This window comes from Papio anubis, chromosome 7 (genome assembly GCF_008728515.1).
Source record: "Papio anubis isolate 15944 chromosome 7, Panubis1.0, whole genome shotgun sequence".
Taxonomy (NCBI): Eukaryota; Metazoa; Chordata; class Mammalia; order Primates; family Cercopithecidae; genus Papio; species Papio anubis.
The window spans coordinates 114,663,487-114,682,879 of NC_044982.1; the positions used below are offsets into that span (position 1 = coordinate 114,663,487).

The window sequence follows — 19,393 nt, forward strand, 5'->3', positions numbered from 1 at the left end:
TTGAGCCGAGATAACCAGGAGGGTTATGGTGCTTGTTGACAATGGCCACATGAGTCCAGGCTGTGGTCTCCATTTACGCTCTCAGCTGTGGGTCATGATGCATGAAACTGTCAGTGCCATTCTCCTTGGCCTTGCTGGCCTGCCATGGAGAACAAGGGGCATCAGAACCCCAGCCCACATCATGCGAGCTCCCAGGCATCCCAGGATCTCAGCCCCCTCAAGGGTACCTGAACATTGTGAGGGCACAGGGGAGAAGCAACCCGGCCAGAACACACACAGCTCCCACACTCTAGAGGGTTTCACGTCTCTGCCTCTCGGACCCCAGGCTCTCTATTCAGCCTTGTCTTAGTTCTGACTCTAGTACCCAGAATTGCCTCCATTTCCCAATCAGAAATTAGAAAAGAACTGCGTGTGAGGGCGGAGTTCTCTAAGGCTCTGGATGGACACAGGAGCTTATGGCAGGTCTGGGGTGACAGTGCTGTGGGAGCCTGAGGGAGGAGCTCATCCTGGAATCCCCGGGTATCCTGGTGCCCCAGCTGCTACTTGTAAGAATTCCCTGGCTGGTGCAGGGGCACGGAACACTTGTTTGGATTGGCCATCTGGTCCAGTCCAAGGAGCTGGACCTCCAGCCCCTCGGGGAAAAAACTCACTTTTGATTTGTGACAACAGCTGCAGGCAAGGGGAGGGAGAGGTGAGCTGAGCCTCGGCCTTAGAAGCCAGAAGCCAGTTCATGCCCGGGCCTTGGTCTACATGGGAAAGGGATGTGGCCTCGGCTAGCTCTAGGGTCCTGGGTTATGGTAAGGGCCCTCCCTTATGGACTCACTGACTTGGGCTGACCCAGCCCCTCCCCGAGCCTCATCAGTGAAACCAGGACTGGGCCAGGGCTCTCAACACTTCCCAGATCCAACCTCTGGCTTTCTCCCAGGAGGGCACGAGATCAGACAGAGGTGACCCAGGCTCCCCTGTTTACCTCAGCCTCCTTGTGGAGCCTCCCTCTTTCTGCCTGTGTGGTGGGTGGGGCTGGAAGGAGGGGCACTCACCTGCGGGTCTCTGACTTCTCTGCCCAGGTGTGCCTGGAGAGCCTGGTCTATACCCGGTGCTCTGCTACACCCCATGGCCTGACCACACTCTCCCTGCCTCCAGAGCAGCCCTGGCCCAGGGAAGAAGCTGGTCTCTGTATGGAATGATAGGTAGAAAATGGAAGTGGGGACGACAGCTCTGGAAAGGAGTCTAGGACGAGGTGCCTTCCCAAGGATGTGGAGAATTTTTCCAGAATGGAGCTTGACCGGTGCAGGCAAACATCAGGAGGTGGGGAGGATGGTTCCCTCTGTGGGAGCCGGGGTGACTTGCTTTGGTCAAATGGTGGTTGGCTGTGGGTAGGAGCAGGCAGAGCTGGGGTGCCCAGAGCCTGGGGTCCCTGTCCTTGCTGAGGACTGGAATACAAAACAAGTGTCCCCTGCCCTCTGGCTGGGGAACATCCTCTACCTCCAAGCCCAGACACACACCAGCTGCCACAAGCCCCTGAGGCTCTTCAGAGGACCAATGGGCAGCCACACCCATGCTGGGCCAGCCTTCTGGGCCCACCTGCACCCTGGTCGGAGCCCATGACTGAGGGGACTCTCTGGGGACAATGGGGCAGTCTCATGCTGCCCTCTTACAGGTAGATCAGTCCCTGGGATCTGGTGTTGGGCTGGGGTGGGCTGAGGCTGTTCTCTGCCGGGGTGCCTGGTGGACAGCAGGTGGAGCAACTACTTGGCTTTCCTGGACCCCAGGACACAGCTGAACACTGCACTTTACCCTGGATGCCTTCGGATTCTCAGGGGACTCTGGGAAGGAAGAGCGGGATGCCCCAGCAGGAGGCCAGGGCCCTGGGCCAGGTTTGTTCCCCTTAGTCCCTCCAGCAGGCACCTCCTCTCCAGATCGACATCACCTGATTCCTGGAGGCCTGGGTTACTGACCAGAGCCCCAACTCCCTCACCACGGCCTGTTCTTACATCAGACCAGCTAGTATATGAGTTCAGAGCTGAAGCGGGTGGAGAGTGAACACAGGGCTCTGTAAGAGTTCTCGGCTCCCTGCTGTGGTGGGCCTTGTAGAAGACCCCCAGAAATCTGCAGCTGCTGTAAGTCACTGGGAGGAAGCTGCAGCAGACATGTGTTTCCCAGCCTGGTAGATGCAGAGGGGTGTACAGGTCCCTGAGTGGGAGGCCCAAACATGGCCTTGGATGTGGCAGTGCAGGAATTCTAGCCAGCTCTGGGGCCCTGGGCAAGTCATTTAACCTCTCAGAACCCCACTCCTGGTCACCATGGGGCTCTTGTGTGGATGTAATGAATGCCCCTGGCCTCGTATGTCCCATCAGTGGAAGCTTAGCGTGGGTAGAGACCCCTGAGACTGAACTCAGTGGTGGGATCCAGCCTGCCCAGCTCTCCTACATAGAGCCCAGAGCCAGGACGGTGGGCTTCCTGGAGACGCAGGCACTCCTGCGGGCTGGGGAGCATGAGCAGGGGTCCCTTTGGGGGGGGTGGAAGAGGCTGCGGTCAGTGGAGGCCATCATGAGGCAGAGCTTGGGCAGAAAAGGCATGATGATCTCTGAGACCCGACAGAGCCTGGACTGATGACACTGTAGCCACCTCCTCCAGGTGCCACTCAGGCGGTGGAAGCTGAGCTAGTGCTGGGCCCCCAGGTCCTGAGTGAGGCCTCGACAGTCTTGGAAGCTGTACCCAAGGTGGCTTCATGTAAGGGCACATCTAAGCACTTTTTTTTGAGATGGGGTCTTGCTCTATCTCCAGGCTGCAATTGGGTGGCATGATCAGAGCTCGCTGTAGCCTCAAACTCCTGGGCTCAGGTGATCCTCCACCTCAGCCTCAGAAAGTATAGTAATTATAGGCCTGAGGTACGGAGCCTGGTTTTAAATCTTAATAAATATCTCCCCCGGTCTGCTTCCCTGGCTGACACACATACTGGCATGTAGCCTAGACAGACATGTTTCTGGACTTGGTTCATTTGTTCTGAGGATTCCTCCCTCTCTCAATGACCATGTTACAGTATGTGGCTATTCTTACACATTTATAGACCTGAGGTTAATGTATTAATGTCAAAGTTCACATGGTTTTGAGGCTGGGTGGAATGTTTTGGGTTAATTTAGTTGGGCATCTTGACAATATAGGCTTTCCCTCCGGAGCAGAGGTGATTCTGGGGCTATGAGTTTTGCACATTCAGTTTGTGCTTGGCTGCAAGCTGCTGGAGGATGGCACTGCTCCTGCATGTGCCAAGAGATGTCCCTGTCTTCCACAAATCAGGCTGAATGTTGCCCGTGACAGCGCCCATCAGCATCAATTATAGGGGACTCCTCCCACAACCTGTGAGAGGATGAGTGAGGCAGAGACTATGGAGCAGATTCGTGCTGAGTGCATTCGCCCTTCCTGATCCACACTGATGCTGGCCAGTGCTGTGTCTGAGCTGACAGAGGGCACTGATTCAGGAACTGGGCGGGGGGCAGTGCTGGAGAAATGCCCCCTCATCTCCCTTAGCTCCTCCTGTCCAGTCAACACTTAGCCACCAAGGCCCCTGAATTCCAGGCCCCAGTCACCACTACCAGGGTGCTGCATGGGAACAAAGTGTAGGCCCAGAACCTGGAGTTCAGGTCACTCCTCCTTCCAGTCAAAGCCTCTATCCCTCCCAGGTGATTCTAGCCTCATTCCTCCATGGGCCAAATATCCTAAACAAAGGCCTGGACAGGGGGTCTTTACCCAAGTGCCCAAAAAACACATGCAGAAAGGCTCTGTATGCCCCCTGTGGCCTGCCAGAGGTAAGAGCCTGCCCATCAAAATGCACAGTCCTGGTTCTTGCAGGGAGGTGAGGAGCAGAGGAAGAAAAGGTCCATCTCATTCTTTCAACAGGAACCTAAACTTGAGAAAGCCAGACGCAGTACATTTCTTAATCCTGATACTTTTATAACTGGTTACAGCAGGATCACATGCACAACTGTTTTCCAACATCTTTCAACAGGCCACATAACATCCTGTACCTTCTTTATTTTTTTATTTTTATTTTGTAAAGCCAGGGACAGTGGCTTATGCCTGTAATCTCAACACTTTCGGGGGCTGAGGCAGGAAGACTACTTGAGGCTGGGAGTTTGGGACCAGCCCAGGCAACATAGCAAGACCCAGTATACAATAGAGAAAGTCCCTGTCTCAAAAAATATCTTTTCCAAGTGCAGTACCATGATCACAGCTCATCGTAGCCTCTAACTCCCAGGCTCAAGTGATACTCCCACCTCAGCATCTGGGATTCTCAGAGCACACTGCCACATCTGGCTGATGTTTTAATTCAGTCTCACTATGCTGCCCAGGCTGGTCTTGAACTCCCGGCCTCAAGAGATCCTCCCAGTGTGACCTCACAATGCCCTGTGGTTACAGGCATGAGCCACCATGCAGCCCCTGCAAAACGTAACTGTTCTTTAGGCGCTTCTTTTGGACCTCCTAGCTAGACTGCCATTGGCAAATACTAGTTTGTTATTTTCCCACATTTACGTTAATGGATTTCCCATGTTTTATTTGTCTAGTCTAGGGTTTCTCAATAGCAGCACTATTGGTGTTTTGGGCTGGATAATTCTTTGTTATGGAGCTGTTTGAGCCTCGCAGGATGTTTATCAGCATCCCCAGCCTCTGCCTGCCACATGCCAGTAGCACTCCTCAGTGCGACAGCCAAAATGATTTCAGATATTGTCAAATATCCCCAGGGAGGCAAAATCACCTCCAGTTGAGAACTGCTGACCTAAAAACCTCTGGAACAATGTTAGATCATGGTAATGATAGCACATACTGCTCCTGATCTTTTTTTTTTTTTGAGACGGAGTCTCGCCTCTCTCACCTAGGCTGGAGTGCAGTGGCACGATCTTGGCTCACTGCAAGCTCTGCCTCCCAGGTTCACGCCATTCTCCTGCCTCAGCCTCCAAGTAGCTGGGACTACAGGCGTGCACCACCATGCCCGGCTAATTTTTTGTATTTTGTAGTAGAGATGAGGTTTCACCGTGTTAGCCAGGATGGTCTCAATCTCCTGACCTCGTGATCCGCCCGCCTCGGCCTCCCAAAGTGCTGGGATTACAGGCTTGAGCCACCACACCTGGCCTGCTCCTGATCTTAATAGGAATACCTCTAGCATTAAAGTATAGTAGTACCTATATACTACTGTCTGGGCTGTGATTAGTACACTGTATTAGTCTGTTGCGGGAAGTCAGGGACCCTGAACAGAGGGACCAGCTGAAGCAGCAGCAGAAGAACATAAATTGTGAAGATTTCATGGACACTTATCACTTCCCCAGTCAATACCCTTGTGATTTCCTATGCCTGTCTTTACTTTAATCTCTTAATCCCGTCATCTTCTTTGTAAGATGAGGACATATGTCACCTCAGGACTCTGCGATGATTGCATTAACTGCACAAATTGTTTGTAGAGCATGTGTGTTTGAACAATATGAAGTCTGGGCACCTTGAAAAAAGAACAGGATAACAGCAATCTTCAGGGAACAAGAGAGATAAGACTTCTGGTCACCAGTGAGCAAAGTGGAACAGAGCCATATTTCTCTTCTTTCAAAAGCAAATAGGAGAAATATCGCTGAATTCTTTTTCTCAGCAAGGAACACCCCTGAGAAAGAGAATGAGCCCTGAGGGTAGGTCTATAGATGGCCCCCTTAAGGCAACCGCCTTTGACGGTCAAAGCTTTTACGGTCAAAGCGAAAGGATGAAATAAGCCCATCTCCTGTAACACTCCCAGGCTTATTAGGACTGAGGAAATTCCCACCTAATAAATTTTGGTCAGACAGGTTGTCTGCTCTCAAACCCTGTTTTCTGATAAGATGTTATCAATGACAATGTGTGCCTGAAACTTCATTAGCAATTTTAATTTCACCCCATCCTGCGGTCCTGCTATCTCGTACTGCCTCCACTTGCTTTGTGATATTTTATTACCTTGTGAAGTATGTGATCTCTGTGACCCACACCCTATTCACGCACTCCCTCCCTTTTGAAAATCGCTAATAAAAGCTTGCTGGTTTTACGGCTCAGGGAACATCACAGAACCTGCCGACATGTGATGTCTCCCCTGGACACCCAGCTTTAAATTTCTCTCTCTTGTGCTCTTTCCCTTTATTTCTCAAACCAGCTGAGATGCCTAGGAAATAGAAAAGAACTCACGTTAACCATTGCGAGTGGGTTCTCCTGACATTAGTCCATTCTCATGCTGCTATGAAGAAATACCCAAGACTGGGTAATTTATAAAGAAAAGAGGTTTAAGTTGACTCACAGTTCTGCATGGCTGGGGGGGCCTCAGGAAACTCACAATTATGGCAGAAGACACCTCTCCACAGGGCAACAGGAGAGAGAAGGAGAGCCAAGCAAAGGGGAAAACCTGTAATTAAAACCATCAAATCTCGAGAGAATTCACTCACTATCACGAGAACAGCCCCCATGATTCAATTATCTCCACCTGGTCCCACCCTTGACACGTGGGGATTATTGCAATTCAAGGTGAGATTTGGTTGGGGATGCAAAGCCAAGCCATATTATATGCTTTATATTAGCATACTGTATCAAAGTATAATTTTCTTCTTCTTCTTTTTTTTTTTTTTTTTTTTCTATGAGACAGAGTCTTGCTCTGGCTCTGGCTGGAGTGCAGTGGCATGATCTCACCTAACTGCAACCTCCGTCTCCTGGGTTGAAGTAATTCTTGTGCCTCAGCCTCCCAAGTAGCTGGAATTATAGGTGTGTGCCACCCCCAAGCTAATTTTGATTTTTTTTTAGTAGAGATGGGGTTTCGCCATGTTGGCCAGGCTGGTGTCAAGCTTGTGGCCTCAAGTGATCTGGCCACTTTGGCCTCCTGAAGTGCTGAGATTACAGGCGTGAGCCACTGCACCCAGCCTGAAGTGTAATTTTCACAATGTGAAAAGCATGACTTTCATACAAATAATGAAGGAATATGTATAAGATATTTTCTTTAATTCGCAAGGGCGTCAGCAACATGGTGAAGCTAGTTCAAGGAACTTTTTGAGAGACAGTGTCTGTAGTGCTCCAGGAAGGGCATTCCGAAATGTATTCTGATATAGAGACAAAACTTGCTAATATCTTACAGTGAGGCTGGGCCTGGTGGCTCACGCCTGTAATCCCACCACTTTGGGACGTCAAGGCCGGCAGATCACCAGAGGTGAGGAGTTCAATACCAGCCTGGCCAGCATGTTGAAACCCTGTCTCTACTAAAAATACAAAAATTAGCCAGGTGCAGTGGCGGGCGCCTGTAGTCCCAGCTACTTGGGAGGCTGAGGCAAGAGAATCACCTGAACCCTGGAGGCGGAGATTGCAGTGAGCTGAGATCCTGCCACTGAACTCCAGCCTGGGCAACAGAATGAGATTCCGTGTCAAAAAAAAAGGTGGGGGGGCCGGGTGCGGTGGCTCAAGCCTGTAATCCCAGTACTTTGGGAGGCCGGGGCAGGCGGATCAACTGAGGTCAGGAGATCGAGACCATCCTGGCTAACACAGTGAAACTCCATCTCTACTAAAAATACAAAAAAATTAGCTGGGCGTGGTGGCGGGTGCCTGTAGTCCCAGCTGCTTAGGAGGCTGAAGCAGGAGAATGGCGTGAACCCAGGAGGCGGGGGTTGCAGTGAGCCGAGATCGCGCCACTGCACTCCAGCCTGGGCTACAGAGCAAGACTCCATTTCAAAAAAAAAAAAAAAACTCATATTGGGAAATAAAACTGACATCTTTGGGGCCGGGCGCGGTGGCTCAAGCCTGTAATCCCAGCACTTTGGGAGGCCGAGACGGGTGGATCACAAGGTCAGGAGATCGAGACCATCCTGGCAAACACGGTGAAACCCCGTCTCTACTAAAAAAAATACAAAAAACTAGCCGGGCGAGGTGGCGGGCGCCTGTAATCCCAGCTACTACTCGGAGGCTGAGGCAGGAGAATGGTGTAAACCCGGGAGGCGGAGCTTGCAGTGAGCTGAGATCTGGCCACTGCACTCCAGCCTGGGCGACAGAGTGAGACTCCGTCTCAAAAAAAAAAAAAAAAACTGACATCTTTGGGCTTTATCTTCTCTACTGGACAGAAACCTCTAAGTTAACATATACACATATTTCAAGAATATTCATAACATATTATCTAGTATATTTCCCTACATTAGTGGTTTTCAAAGCATGGTCTCAAGTTGGAAGCATGAGCGTCACCTGGAAACACAGACATGCAATGCTCAGGCCCCAACTCAGTCCTATTGAGTTAGAAACTGGTGTGGGGCCCAGCAGCTGGTTTCACAAACCCTGCAGGTGATTATGATGCACTCTAATGTGTGAGAACCACTGCTCTAAACAGTGAAATCATCTTTTTTTTTGAGACGGAGTCTCACCCTGTTGCCCAAGCTGACTGAAATGCAGTGGTGTAATATCAGCTCACTGCAAACTCTACTTCCTGGATTCAAGTGATTCTTGTGCCTCAGCCTCCCGACTGGCTGGAATTACAGGCACCCACCACCACACCCTATTTTTTTTTTTTTTTCCAGTAGAGACGAGGTTTTGCCATGTTGGTCAGGCCACTGGTCTCAAACTCCTGACCTCAGGTGATCTGCCTGCCTTGGCCTCCCAAAGTGCTAGGATTACAGGCATGAGCCACTGTGCCCAGCCTTTTTCTTTCTTTCTTTCTTTTTTTTTTTTTGAGATACTCTCATTCTGTCGCTCAGGCTGGATGGAGAATAGTGGCACCATCATGGTCCACTGCAGCCTCCACCTCCCAGGCTCAAGAGATCCTCTCACGTCAGTCTCTTACGACACATGTGCACCAGCACAAGTGGGTAATGTTTTGTAGAGATTGGGGTCTCCCTATGTTGTGCAAGCTGGTCTAGAACTCCTGGGTTCAAGCGATCCACTGGCCTTGGCCTGCCAAAGTGCTATGGTTACAGGTCTTATGTTCTTAAAAAAAATTTTGACATGGTATAGGATAGTCTAGTAACTTAATGTACTGTTGTTTTCAACAGGCTAGTGGTTATGATTTGTAAAAGAACTCTTCGGGGCCGGGCGCGGTGGCTCAAGCCTGTAATCCCAGCACTTTGGGAGGCCGAGACGGGCGGATCACAAGGTCAGGAGATCGAGACCATCCTGGCTAATCTGGTGAAACACCCTCTCTACTAAAAAGAAATACGAAAAACTAGCAGGGCGAGGTGGCGGGCACCTGTAGTCCCAGCTACCCGGGAGGTGGAGTTTGCAGTGAGCTGAGATCCGGCCACTGCACTCCAGCCTGGGCGACACAGCCAGACTCCCTCTCAAAAAAAAAAAAAGAACTCTTTGGAAATGAGCTCAATTTTACCATGAATTGGGACACTTTCCATTTCTTTCTATTCTAGAGAGCAGTTTACTTGTCATGAGCTCTGTCTTTTGAAGACTTGAAAGCCTGCAACAATAAAACCAGCTGCACCTGGTGCACGGGATGGGCATGGAATTGAGGACAGAGCTCAAACTAGGGTCAGCCCTCTGTATCCTCGGGTTCTGGATCGTTGGATTTAACCAACTGTGCATCGAAAATATTTGGAAAAAAGTAAAACAATTAAAAAAAAAACACAGGCTGGGTGCAGTGGCAGGTGCCTGTAGTCCCAGCTACTCTGGAGGCTGAGGCAGGAGAATGGCATGAACCCGGAAGGCAGAGCTGGCAGTGAGCGGAGATCACTGCCACTGCACTCCAGCCTGGGCGACAGAGCAAGACTCTGTCTCAAAAATAAAAATTTTTTAAACTTTATAACAGCTATTCACAAAGCATTTACGTTGTATTAGGTATTATAGTAATATAGAGATGATTTAAAGTATACGGAAGGATGTGTATAGGTTATATGCAAATACTATGCCATATTATATCAGGGACTTGAGCATCTGTGAATTTTGGTATCTCTGGGGTCCTGGAACCAACATCCTGAGGTTACCAAGGGACGACTGTTTTCAATTTCTTCTTTGGTTATTGGTCTATTCTCTAATGTATTTTTGTTGTTTTATCTTTCTGTTTTTGCCTCTTCAAGTCAATGTCGGAAACTTAGTTGTTCTAGTCTACGCATTTGCTCAGTTACCAGTAAGCAGACTACCAATGCAATCTAAGCAACTTATTTTTCTTCCCCATCAGATTGCCAAAAATTAAGATAAGCATCTATTGATGTTGAAGCTGTAGGGCGGTTTCCTGAGTATGTTAATTACAACAGCCCTTTTTGCTAGGCACCTAGAAGATTCATCAAAATGAAATAAAATACCCATGCACTTGAAGAAGTTATCTGGTTATTTCCTTATCTGGGTGCTGGTTATGTGAGCTCCACAGTTGACGAAAACATTAAGCTTTATATTTATAATAGGTACAATTTTCTGTATATGTAGTACATTTCAACAGTTTTTAAAATGTCTTTTGCCACAGCCCGCAGCTGTGTATAATACTATTTGCTTAACAGTGGAAAACATGGCAATGACCTGAATCTCCCTGGCTCCCAGGATCCTACCCCCTTAAGTTAAACAAATGAAATAACTTCCACTGTCTTTCCTAATGTCTTAATTCAGTCCTCAGTTAAACTGGCGGTTGGCGCCAGTTTTGTCCAGGGAAGGATTCTGGGAGACAGAAGAGGAGACGCCAGCAGTTCGCTGCGGGAACCTCCAGTGGGCTGCGGTCCGCTCCCAGTCTCACTCGAGCAGGCCCCGCCCTCCCAGAGGCGGTTAGTCCCAGTCACGTGATCATCGACTCAGCTGACCCTGCAGGACCGGAAAAAGGAATTCCCGGGCCCTAGCTTCCTGGCGCGATGGTGAGGCACCAGGGACTAAGCGAGGGTTAGGTTGCTGGAGCGGGAATGAGGGGGCGCCAAGTGGCTCCGGAAACGGGGGCGGGGGGGGGGGGTTGTCTGTCCTGGCCTCTGGGCAAACACAGTGTGTGCGGGCGTGAGGGCTGTGGGTCTGGTAGAGAAAAGTCCACCGCCATCCCGCTCCCGAGCCGGAGGCGGGGGTGGGGGGCGGGTAAGACAGAGCAGGTGGGTCGGCTTAGAGTCCCTGTGCTTCCCTAGCGAAAGGAAGGGCCCCTGTCTCCCGGGGCAGGAACTAGGGCTTATCTCGAGCTGGGAGTCCTTTCAGGTCTTCCCCAGCTCCAAGAGGACCTCCCAAGGACACCCCCTTCCCCAGCCCTGCTGTGGGACTTAGACAAGAATGTGCTTAGACTCAGGCTCACTCTTGCACACTGTTAGGAAGCCCCTCCGCTCTTTCCAGAGCCAGAAAGTAGTAGTTCTGGGGTTGAGATCCATCCACCCCTCCCCCCCCCCCCCCCCCCACCCATCCATCTCCCCATCCATCCCCATCCATCCCCATCCATCCCCATCCATCCATACGTTCTAAGTGCCTAGTCTATACCGTGAAGTGTGCTAGGCACTGGGAGGACTTGAGCTGCCTGGGGAAGGGGAAATCGGAGGCTTGAACTGGCAGTCATAGTTAAGGCTCCGGGGGCAGAGACCTAACCACGCCTTGTGTGTAGTGCTAAGGGGGGCTCCCTGAGGGTGCCATCAACCTTAAAGGCGGATGGCAGGAGCTGGCTGGCTGAAGTACAGTTTGTGTACCAGGGGTTGGGAGGCAAGGGTGGGAGGCGTGTGTCTTCAGACAGGGAACAGCATGTGCAGAGACCAGGTTAGAGAGAGCATGGCTCCCCAGGAATGCATGCATTTCCCATAGCTGGGAGAGTATCATCTGGAGGTTAGGGAAAGATGAGGTTGCATAAGTAAAGATCAAATCTTCCTGGCTCTTGGATCACCACAATCAAGATAATGAATATATCCACGCGCCCCCAAAATTTCTTTGTGTGAGGGGCTATTTTAAGAAGTATAATAAAGAAGGGCTGTCCTGGCCGGGCGCGGTGGCTCATGCCTGTAATCCTAGCACTTTGGGAGGGTAAAGAGGGTGGATCACCTGAGGTGAGGAGTTTGAGACCAGCATGGCCTGGGCAACGGAGGGAGACTCTGTCTTATTTTTTTATTTTTTATTTTTTTAAAAAAGAAGGGCTGATCTGATGAGGTGTCACTTAAAGGATAGCAAGCCACTGGCTCATGCCAGTAATCACAACACTTTGGGAGGCTGAGACGGGCGGATCAACTGAGGTCGGGAGTTCAAAACCAGCCTGGCCAACATGGTGAAACCCTGTCTCTACTAAAAATACAAAATTAGCTGGGTGTGGTGGCACATGCCTGTAATCCCAGCTACTTGGGAGGCTGAGGCAGGAGAATCACTTGAACCTGGGAAGCGGAGATTGCACCATTGCATTCCAGCCTGGGCAACAAGAGTGAAACTCTGTCTCAAAAAAAAAAAAAAAAAAAAAAAGGGATACCAAGCCACACAGAGTGCAGCAGGCATGGAGGCAGGAGCAAGGCTGGTGTCCCTGAGCAGCAGCAGGGAAGCCGGAGTGGCTGGAGTTGTGTGGGTATGGGGAAGAGGGGAGAGAGGTCACTCATCTGTGTGAGGCAGAGGACTTTGTTTTATCCCCTGCAGTACCCCTAGCACTTAAGAGTGGGAGCTAGTACAGAGAAGGTGCTCGATTGATGTTTGCTGAGCAGACAGATGCCTGGAGTAGACCTCGGAGCAGGGTTTGGTGGCAGGGTGGGTCAGGAGAGAGTTCACTCAACAGCCTGGTGATAGGGGAGAACAAGAGGCCAGAGGGTATCCACCTATGATGGGGACCAGGGGTCCCTGCTGGGCAGCAGTGTGGGAGACACACGGATCCTGGCCACACCTCAGCCCTCCCTCCAGCCTGATTACCTGCCTCCCTCCCTTGCAGAGGTTCCGGTTCTGTGGTGATCTGGACTGTCCCGACTGGGTCCTGGCTGAGATCAGCACGCTGGCCAAGATGGTTGAGTGCACAGGGTCTAGTCTGGGTGGAGGAGGGGCGCTGGGCTGGGGATTGTGGGTGTAGAGGATGGTGAGGTTTCTGGGGTTAGGGCCTCAGTGCTCTCAGCCTGTGCTATCATGCTTTGTGACCGTGATCAGCGGCTGGCCTGCTCTGAGCCAGTCCCCAGGAAGGAGGGGTGAGGTTCGCCAGCCTGGCTGATGTAAGGACTTCCCTTCCAGTCCTCTGTGAAGTTGCGGCTTCTCTGCAGCCAGGTACTAAAGGAGCTGCTCGGGCAGGGAATTGATGTGAGTACAAGACCCAGCACCCCATTGTCCCATGACCTTATGACCCCCAGTGCCCTGAAGCTCTGCACTAGGCCCAGGGAGACAGGTGACCCAGCCTGTCAACCTCTCTAGGCACCTCCCATACTTCTTTCCAGCCTGTCTGTTCCTTATCACAGGACCCAAGCTGGGGGTGAGGGGCTGGTGAGCACGGGCCTGGCACCCCCTGAAGGTCTCCTTTCCCTATAGTATGAGAAGATCCTGAAGCTCACGGCTGACACCAAGTTTGGTGAGTACCCCGCTGAGTCCACAGGCCCCAGGCAACCCTGGGACCTTGGCCTGGTGCCTGGTATAGAGGGACCCCCCCACCCCTCCCTGCTGCATCGTTAACTTACCTTCCCTAGTGGAGAAGCATGAGGGAAAGAAAGACATTGACAGTCCCACCTTCCTGTTCTCTGCCAGCTCCTGGTGGAGCAGGAGCAGTGCCTGTGGCTCCAGGAGGCCTGGGAGCTTTGAGCTGAAGTTAATAGGGAAACAGGGAGGTGGCTGGGGCCACAGCGACACCCTCTGTCCCACCCACGGGTCCTTCAGAGTCAGGCGATGTGAAGGCCACAGTGGCAGTGCTGAGTTTCATCCTCTCCAGTGCGGCCAAGCACAGTGTCGATGGCGAATCTTTGTCCAGTGAACTGCAGCAGCTGGGGCTGCCCAAAGGTATGGGTTGTGGGTGGGCAGCTGGGCAGCCTGTGGGCCAAGGGCTGCTAGAGAGGGGGCCAGGCCCTGTGACCCTATGGTGTACCCTGCCCTGTCTGGGCCAGGAACCCAAGCCCAGCCCCCACCTGCTACCTCCAGAGCTACTCCGTTCTACCCCCAGAGCACGCGGCCAGCCTGTGCCGCTGTTATGAGGAGAAGCAAAGCCCCTTGCAGAAGCACTTGCGGGTCTGCAGCCTACGCAGTAAGTATGAGGCCAGCCAGGGTCTGGGCTCATTCTAGAAGGTGCATGCAGCATGCAAAGTGCTAGTTCCAGGGAGATGACTTAACCATGGTCACATGGTTACTAGCAGCCATAGAGCTGGGACCTGGCCCTGGGTCTCCTGACTCCAGTCCAGAGTCCAGCCAAGACCTCTTGCCACTGAGGTCTGCTGTAGGTGATCCGAACTGATTATTGGGCACCTGCCCTGTTATGAGCCTGGGTCAGCAGGATGGGAGCTTCTTAGAGGCCACATAGCCTTGAAGGGTTGAGAGCTTAGCCAGGGTGTCAGCTGAGAGCCACTTGGCTTGCCTGCCTTTGGTCCTGAGAGCCACCCACCCTATCTCACAGTGAATAGGTTGGCAGGCGTGGGCTGGCGGGTGGACTACACCCTGAGCTCCAGCCTGCTGCGGTCCGTGGAAGAGCCCATGGTGCACCTGCGGCTGGAGGTGGCAGCTGCCCCAGGGACCCCAGCCCAGCCTGTTGCCATGTCCCTCTCAGCAGACAAGTTCCAGGTCCTCCTGACAGGTGAGGCTCAGCTTTCCTCAACGGGTGAGAGGCTCTCCCAGATCCTGCCTGACTGCCTCCCGGCTGCTCACCTCTTCCCTCTACAGAACTGAAGCAGGCCCAGACCCTAATGAGCTCCCTGGGCTGAGGAGAAGGGCACTCCAGGCCTGTGTGAAGCCGCCCTGCCTGTATGGAATCACTCCCTCTGAACTGCTCTTCAGGAGGCAGCCCTAGTTCTAGGATGCCGAGGTCCTGGCCTGGACTCTGGCCTCCCAGATCCCCAGCTGCCTCACTTCTCTCTTGAGAACTCGGCTCAGGGCTCCTGAGGACGTTTCCCAGCATTACCTTCCCTTCCCTCGAAAGGCAATTGTTGGCTGTTTTCATGAGCAGGAAAAATAAACAGAAGTATAAAGGAATGTGTGCAGGGGTTCTGTTTGGGTTCAGATCAAGGGTTTTGGTGAGAGAAACAAGTGACATACAGGCCTCCTTGGTCCATCGCTCATTTTCTTTTCTCAGTTGCTGATTGAAGGAGGTCACAGGTGAGGCCAACTGAGGACCAAAATGCATCTGCTTGTCTAATGAGAGGAAAATCAGGGTTCTGTCTCCCAGACCTGGGATGCTCTTGGCTCTGCTGTCTTTGCCCTCTGGCCATGTCCTCAGGCTAGCAGCAAGTTGGCCGCCCCAAAGCCAAATGCCCCTTGTACAGAAAGGAGATTGCCCTTGTTTCACTGCCATCTTTTATTTATTTATTTATTTAGAGATGGAGTTTTGCTCTTCTTGCCCAGGTTTCACTGCCATCTTATTTATTTAGAGACGGAGTTTCACTCTTCTTGCCCAGGCTGGAGTACAGTGGTGCGATCTCGGCTCACCACAACCTCTGCCTCCTGGGTTCAAGCGATTCTTCTGCCTCAGCCTCCTGAGTAGCTGGGATTACAGGCATGTGCCACCATTCCCAGCTAATTTTGTATTTTTTTTTTTTTTAGTAGAGACGAGGTTTCTCCATGTTGGTCGGGCCGGTCTTGACCTCAGGTGATCCACTTGCCTTGCCCTCCCAAAGTGCTGGGATTATACGTGTAAGCCACTGCGCCTAGCCACTGCCATCTTCTTTAGGAAGAGAGAAGCGACCATGCCTGAACCACTCATTGGCAAGAGGAACACTGCCAATGTTATGGACTGAATGTTCATGTTCCTCCAGAATTCATATGCTGAAGCCTTTGTCCACATGCACACACCACCAGATAAGGACCATGTGAGCATACAACAAGAAGGTGGCTGTCTACAAGGCCAGGATGAGGGCTGTCAGCAGGAACTGAGTCTGCTGGCACCTTGATCTTGAACTTCCCAGCCTCCAGAACTGTGAGAAAGAAATCTCTGTGGTGTAAGCCACCGGTCTGTGGCATTGTTATAGCAGCTCGAGAAGACTAAGGCAGATGGGCTCCCAGGACCGGCCCAGACCAGCCAGGGCCCCTTGTAGAAAAGGCTGATGCCAAAGTTGGCACATGGAGGGTACAAGGAGGACCCGCCTGGAGTACCTTTCAGTGTAAGGAACCTTTCAAAGAATAATCGCTTGTTCCACTGGCCAAAGATGAGACAATTTGAACATCAAAAGAGATAAGTACTGACTCTACTCCTGACTTCTGCTTCTGGAAAAATGAAGTAGGTGTTTTCCCTATTCCTCCCACTAAGTACAGTTAACAACCCTGGATGTTACATATAAAACAAACTAAAAGACTGAGCGATGGAGAGAAGGCAGCCTATCCTGGCCGGGATCCTCAGGACCTGAGGCTCCACACAGCAGAGAAATTCCTGGAATCTGGACCCCACGGCCCAGTCAGGTTGACACATAAAACTGATCATCACCGATCTGTAGGACTACACAAAAGTGCTAACATTCATGATTAGCGTCTCAGAAGGTTAAGGAGGAAGAGAGTGGAATGGAAAAAGTATTCAAAGAAATAATAACTAAAGGCCAGGTGTAGTGGCTCATGCCTGTAATCCCAGCACTTTGAGAGGCTGAGGTGGGAGGATTGCTTTAGACCTTGTGCCTGGCCTGAGCAACATAGGGAGACTCAGTCTCTACAAAAAAATAAAAGGTGGGCGTGGTGGTGCATGCCTGTAGTCTCAGCTACTCAGAAGGCTGAGGCGGGAGGATCAATCGCTTGAGCCCAGAAGTTTGAGACTGCAGTGAGCTGTATCATACCTCTGCACTCCAGCCTGGGTAACAGAGCTGAAACCGTGTCTCAAAAAAAAAAGTATATATAGACGTTGGAATACTATTCAGCCCTTAGAAAGCAGAAGGTTCTGTCATTTGTGACATGGATAAACCTAGACAACATGATGCTAAGTGAAATAAGCCAGGCACAGAGACACATACCACATCACCTCACTTACGCCTGGAATTGAAAAGAAGTCTTGGGGCAGTGGCTCGTGCCTGTAATCCCAGCACTTTGGGAAGCCAAGGTGGGAGGATCGCTTAAGCCCAGGAGTTTGAGACCAGGCTAGGCAACATGGCAAACCTGTCTCTATAAAAAATAAACAAAATTAGCTGGGTGTGATGGTACATGCCTGTAGTACCAGCTACTTGGGAGGCTGAGGTGGGAGGATTGCTTAAGCCAGGGAGGTCAAGGCTGCAGTGAACCATGATAGTGCTCCTGCACTCCAGCTTGGGCAACAGAGTGAGACCCTGTCTCAAAAGAAAAAAAAAGCTAAATTCATAGAAGTCGATAGTAGAATGGTGGTTAGCAGAGGCTGGAGGAGAGAGGGGTGGGTTGTGGTCAAAAGGTACAACGTTCCAGTTAGGAGGAGGAAGTTCTGGTGGTTTACTGCACAGCGTAGTGACTAGCTAATAACCATGTATATTTCAAAATAGCTAAAAGAGGGTTTTAAATGTTCTCATCACAAATAAATGATATTTGAGGTAATAGATATACTAATTAGCCTGATTTGATCTTTTTTTGTTGTTTTTTCTTTTTTCTTGAGATGGAGTCTCACTCTGTTGCCCAGGCTGGAGAGAAGTGGAGTGATCTCGGCTCACTGCCGCCTCCACCTCCCGAGTTCAAGTGATTCTACTGCCTCACCCTCTGTAATAGCTGGGGCTACAGGCATGCACCATCACCCCTGGCTAATTTTTTGTATATTTTGTAGAGACAGGGTTTCACTATGTTGGCCAGGCTGTTTTTAAACTTCTGACCTCAGGTGATCCACCTGCCTCAGCCGCCCACAGTGCTGGGATTACAGGCATGAGCTACCGTGCCCAGCCAATTTGATCATTCCATAATATATACATGTAACAAAACATCACACTGTACCCCATAAATGTATACAGTTATTATTTGTCAATTAAAAATAAAATTATAGGTAAGTCAAACTGGTATTCTAAAAAATGTTCAACTAGCCACAGTTGGGCAAGAAGAAAAAAAAATGAAAACCGGAAATAAACAAAGTGATAAAAAAAATCACAAGGAGACTAGCCTGAGCAACATGGAAAAACCCCATCTCTACAAAAAAAACCCAAAAATTAGTCAGGTGTGGTGGTATGCACCATTGTCCCAGCTACTCAGGACGCTGAGGTTGGAGGATCACCTGAGCCCAGGAGTTCGAGGTTGCAGTGAACAATGATCACACCACTGCACTCCAGCCTTGAGTGACAGAGTGAGACCCTGTCTCAAAAAAAATAAATAAATAAAAAAGAGCTTATCCTGTCTTTTTAGTCAGGATAACCAAATAGCCTTGGTCAATGAGGTAAAGCTATACTTGACAGATGGATTCTATCAAATATATTAAGAATGACAATTAGAAAATCACTTTCAGGCTGGACACGGTGGCTCACGCCTGTAGTCCCAACACTCTGGGAGGCCAAGGCGGGTGGATCGCTTGAGGTCAAGAGTTCGAGACCAGTCTTGGCAACGTGGTAAAACCCTGTCTCTACTAAAATATACAAAAAATTAGGCATGGTGGCTCCCGCCTGTAATCCTAGCTACTGGGAGGTCGAGGCTGCAGTGAGCCAAGATTGCGTCATTGTACTCCAGCCTGGGTGACAGAGTGAGACCTGTCTCAACAACAACAACAAAAACCTAAAACTTTTATTTTATTTTCTTTTGAGACAGGATCTCAAAGCGAATTTTTGTATTTTTAGTAAAGACGGGGTTTCACCAAACCCCCATGTTGGCCAGGCTGGTTTTGAACTCCTGGCCTCAAGTGATTCACCCCCCCTCGGCCTCCCATAGTGTTAGGATTACAGGCGTCAGCCACTGCGCCGGGCCAAAACCCCAAAACTTTATATTCATTGAATATCTACTACCCATTTCCTCCTTCCCGGCAGCTCCTGGCAACCACCATTCTACTTGCCGTTTCTATGTGTTTATTTAGATACCTCATATAAGTGGAACCATGAGGTATTTGTCTTTCTGGGTGTTTTTCCTTGTTTGTTTGTTTTATGAGACGGAGTCTCGCTCTGTCGCTAGGCTGGAGTGCAGTGGCACGATCTCGGCTCACTGCAACCTCCGCCTCCCAGGTTCAAGCAATTCTCCTGCCTCAGCCTCCCGAGTGTCTGGGACTACAGGCGCCCACCACCACACCCGGATAAGCTGGACCTGACCTGGGTCCTGTTTGCTTCTCTATCTTCACCTCCCATCACTACCGGCAGCTACACTCCAGCTACACAGGACTTCTTTGAGTTCTTTCAGTGACCAATCTCTTTCTCGCCGCAGGGCTTTTTCACTGGCGGTTCCTTCCGCCCAACATGTCGGGTTTCTTCCTTTTTGCGGGCTGGTG

At 50.8% G+C, this 19,393-nt stretch overlaps 1 protein-coding gene across 2 annotated transcripts; it reads left to right on the plus strand.

The window, feature by feature from the left end:
- The first annotated feature begins 10,699 nt into the window (after nucleotides 1–10,699).
- On the plus strand, nucleotides 10,700–15,036 carry COMMD4 (COMM domain containing 4). 2 transcript variants are annotated; one of them, XM_003918930.5, is made up of 8 exons: nucleotides 10,700–10,808; nucleotides 12,815–12,886; nucleotides 13,105–13,170; nucleotides 13,396–13,435; nucleotides 13,738–13,857; nucleotides 14,018–14,098; nucleotides 14,465–14,641; nucleotides 14,728–15,036. In XM_003918930.5, exons 1-8 carry the CDS (start codon nucleotides 10,806–10,808, stop codon nucleotides 14,766–14,768), a joined length of 600 nt encoding a protein of 199 aa, XP_003918979.1. In that variant the 5' UTR covers nucleotides 10,700–10,805; the 3' UTR covers nucleotides 14,769–15,036. The 2 variants fall into 2 exon arrangements, with proteins under 2 accessions (XP_003918979.1, XP_009197513.1); XM_009199249.1 differs by lacking the exon at nucleotides 10,700–10,808 and adding an exon at nucleotides 10,813–10,833.
- The last annotated feature ends 4,357 nt before the right edge of the window (nucleotides 15,037–19,393 follow it).

What these genes read in the sequence shown, in the direction of transcription:
- COMMD4 (XM_003918930.5), top strand. An exon ending in TCAGCACGCTGGCCAAGATG is followed by an intron (nt 12,887 to 13,104) that starts GTTGAGTGCACA and finishes CTTCCCTTCCAG; the next exon opens with TCCTCTGTGAAGTTGCGGCT. An exon ending in GCGGGTCTGCAGCCTACGCA is followed by an intron (nt 14,099 to 14,464) that starts GTAAGTATGAGG and finishes CCTATCTCACAG; the next exon opens with TGAATAGGTTGGCAGGCGTG.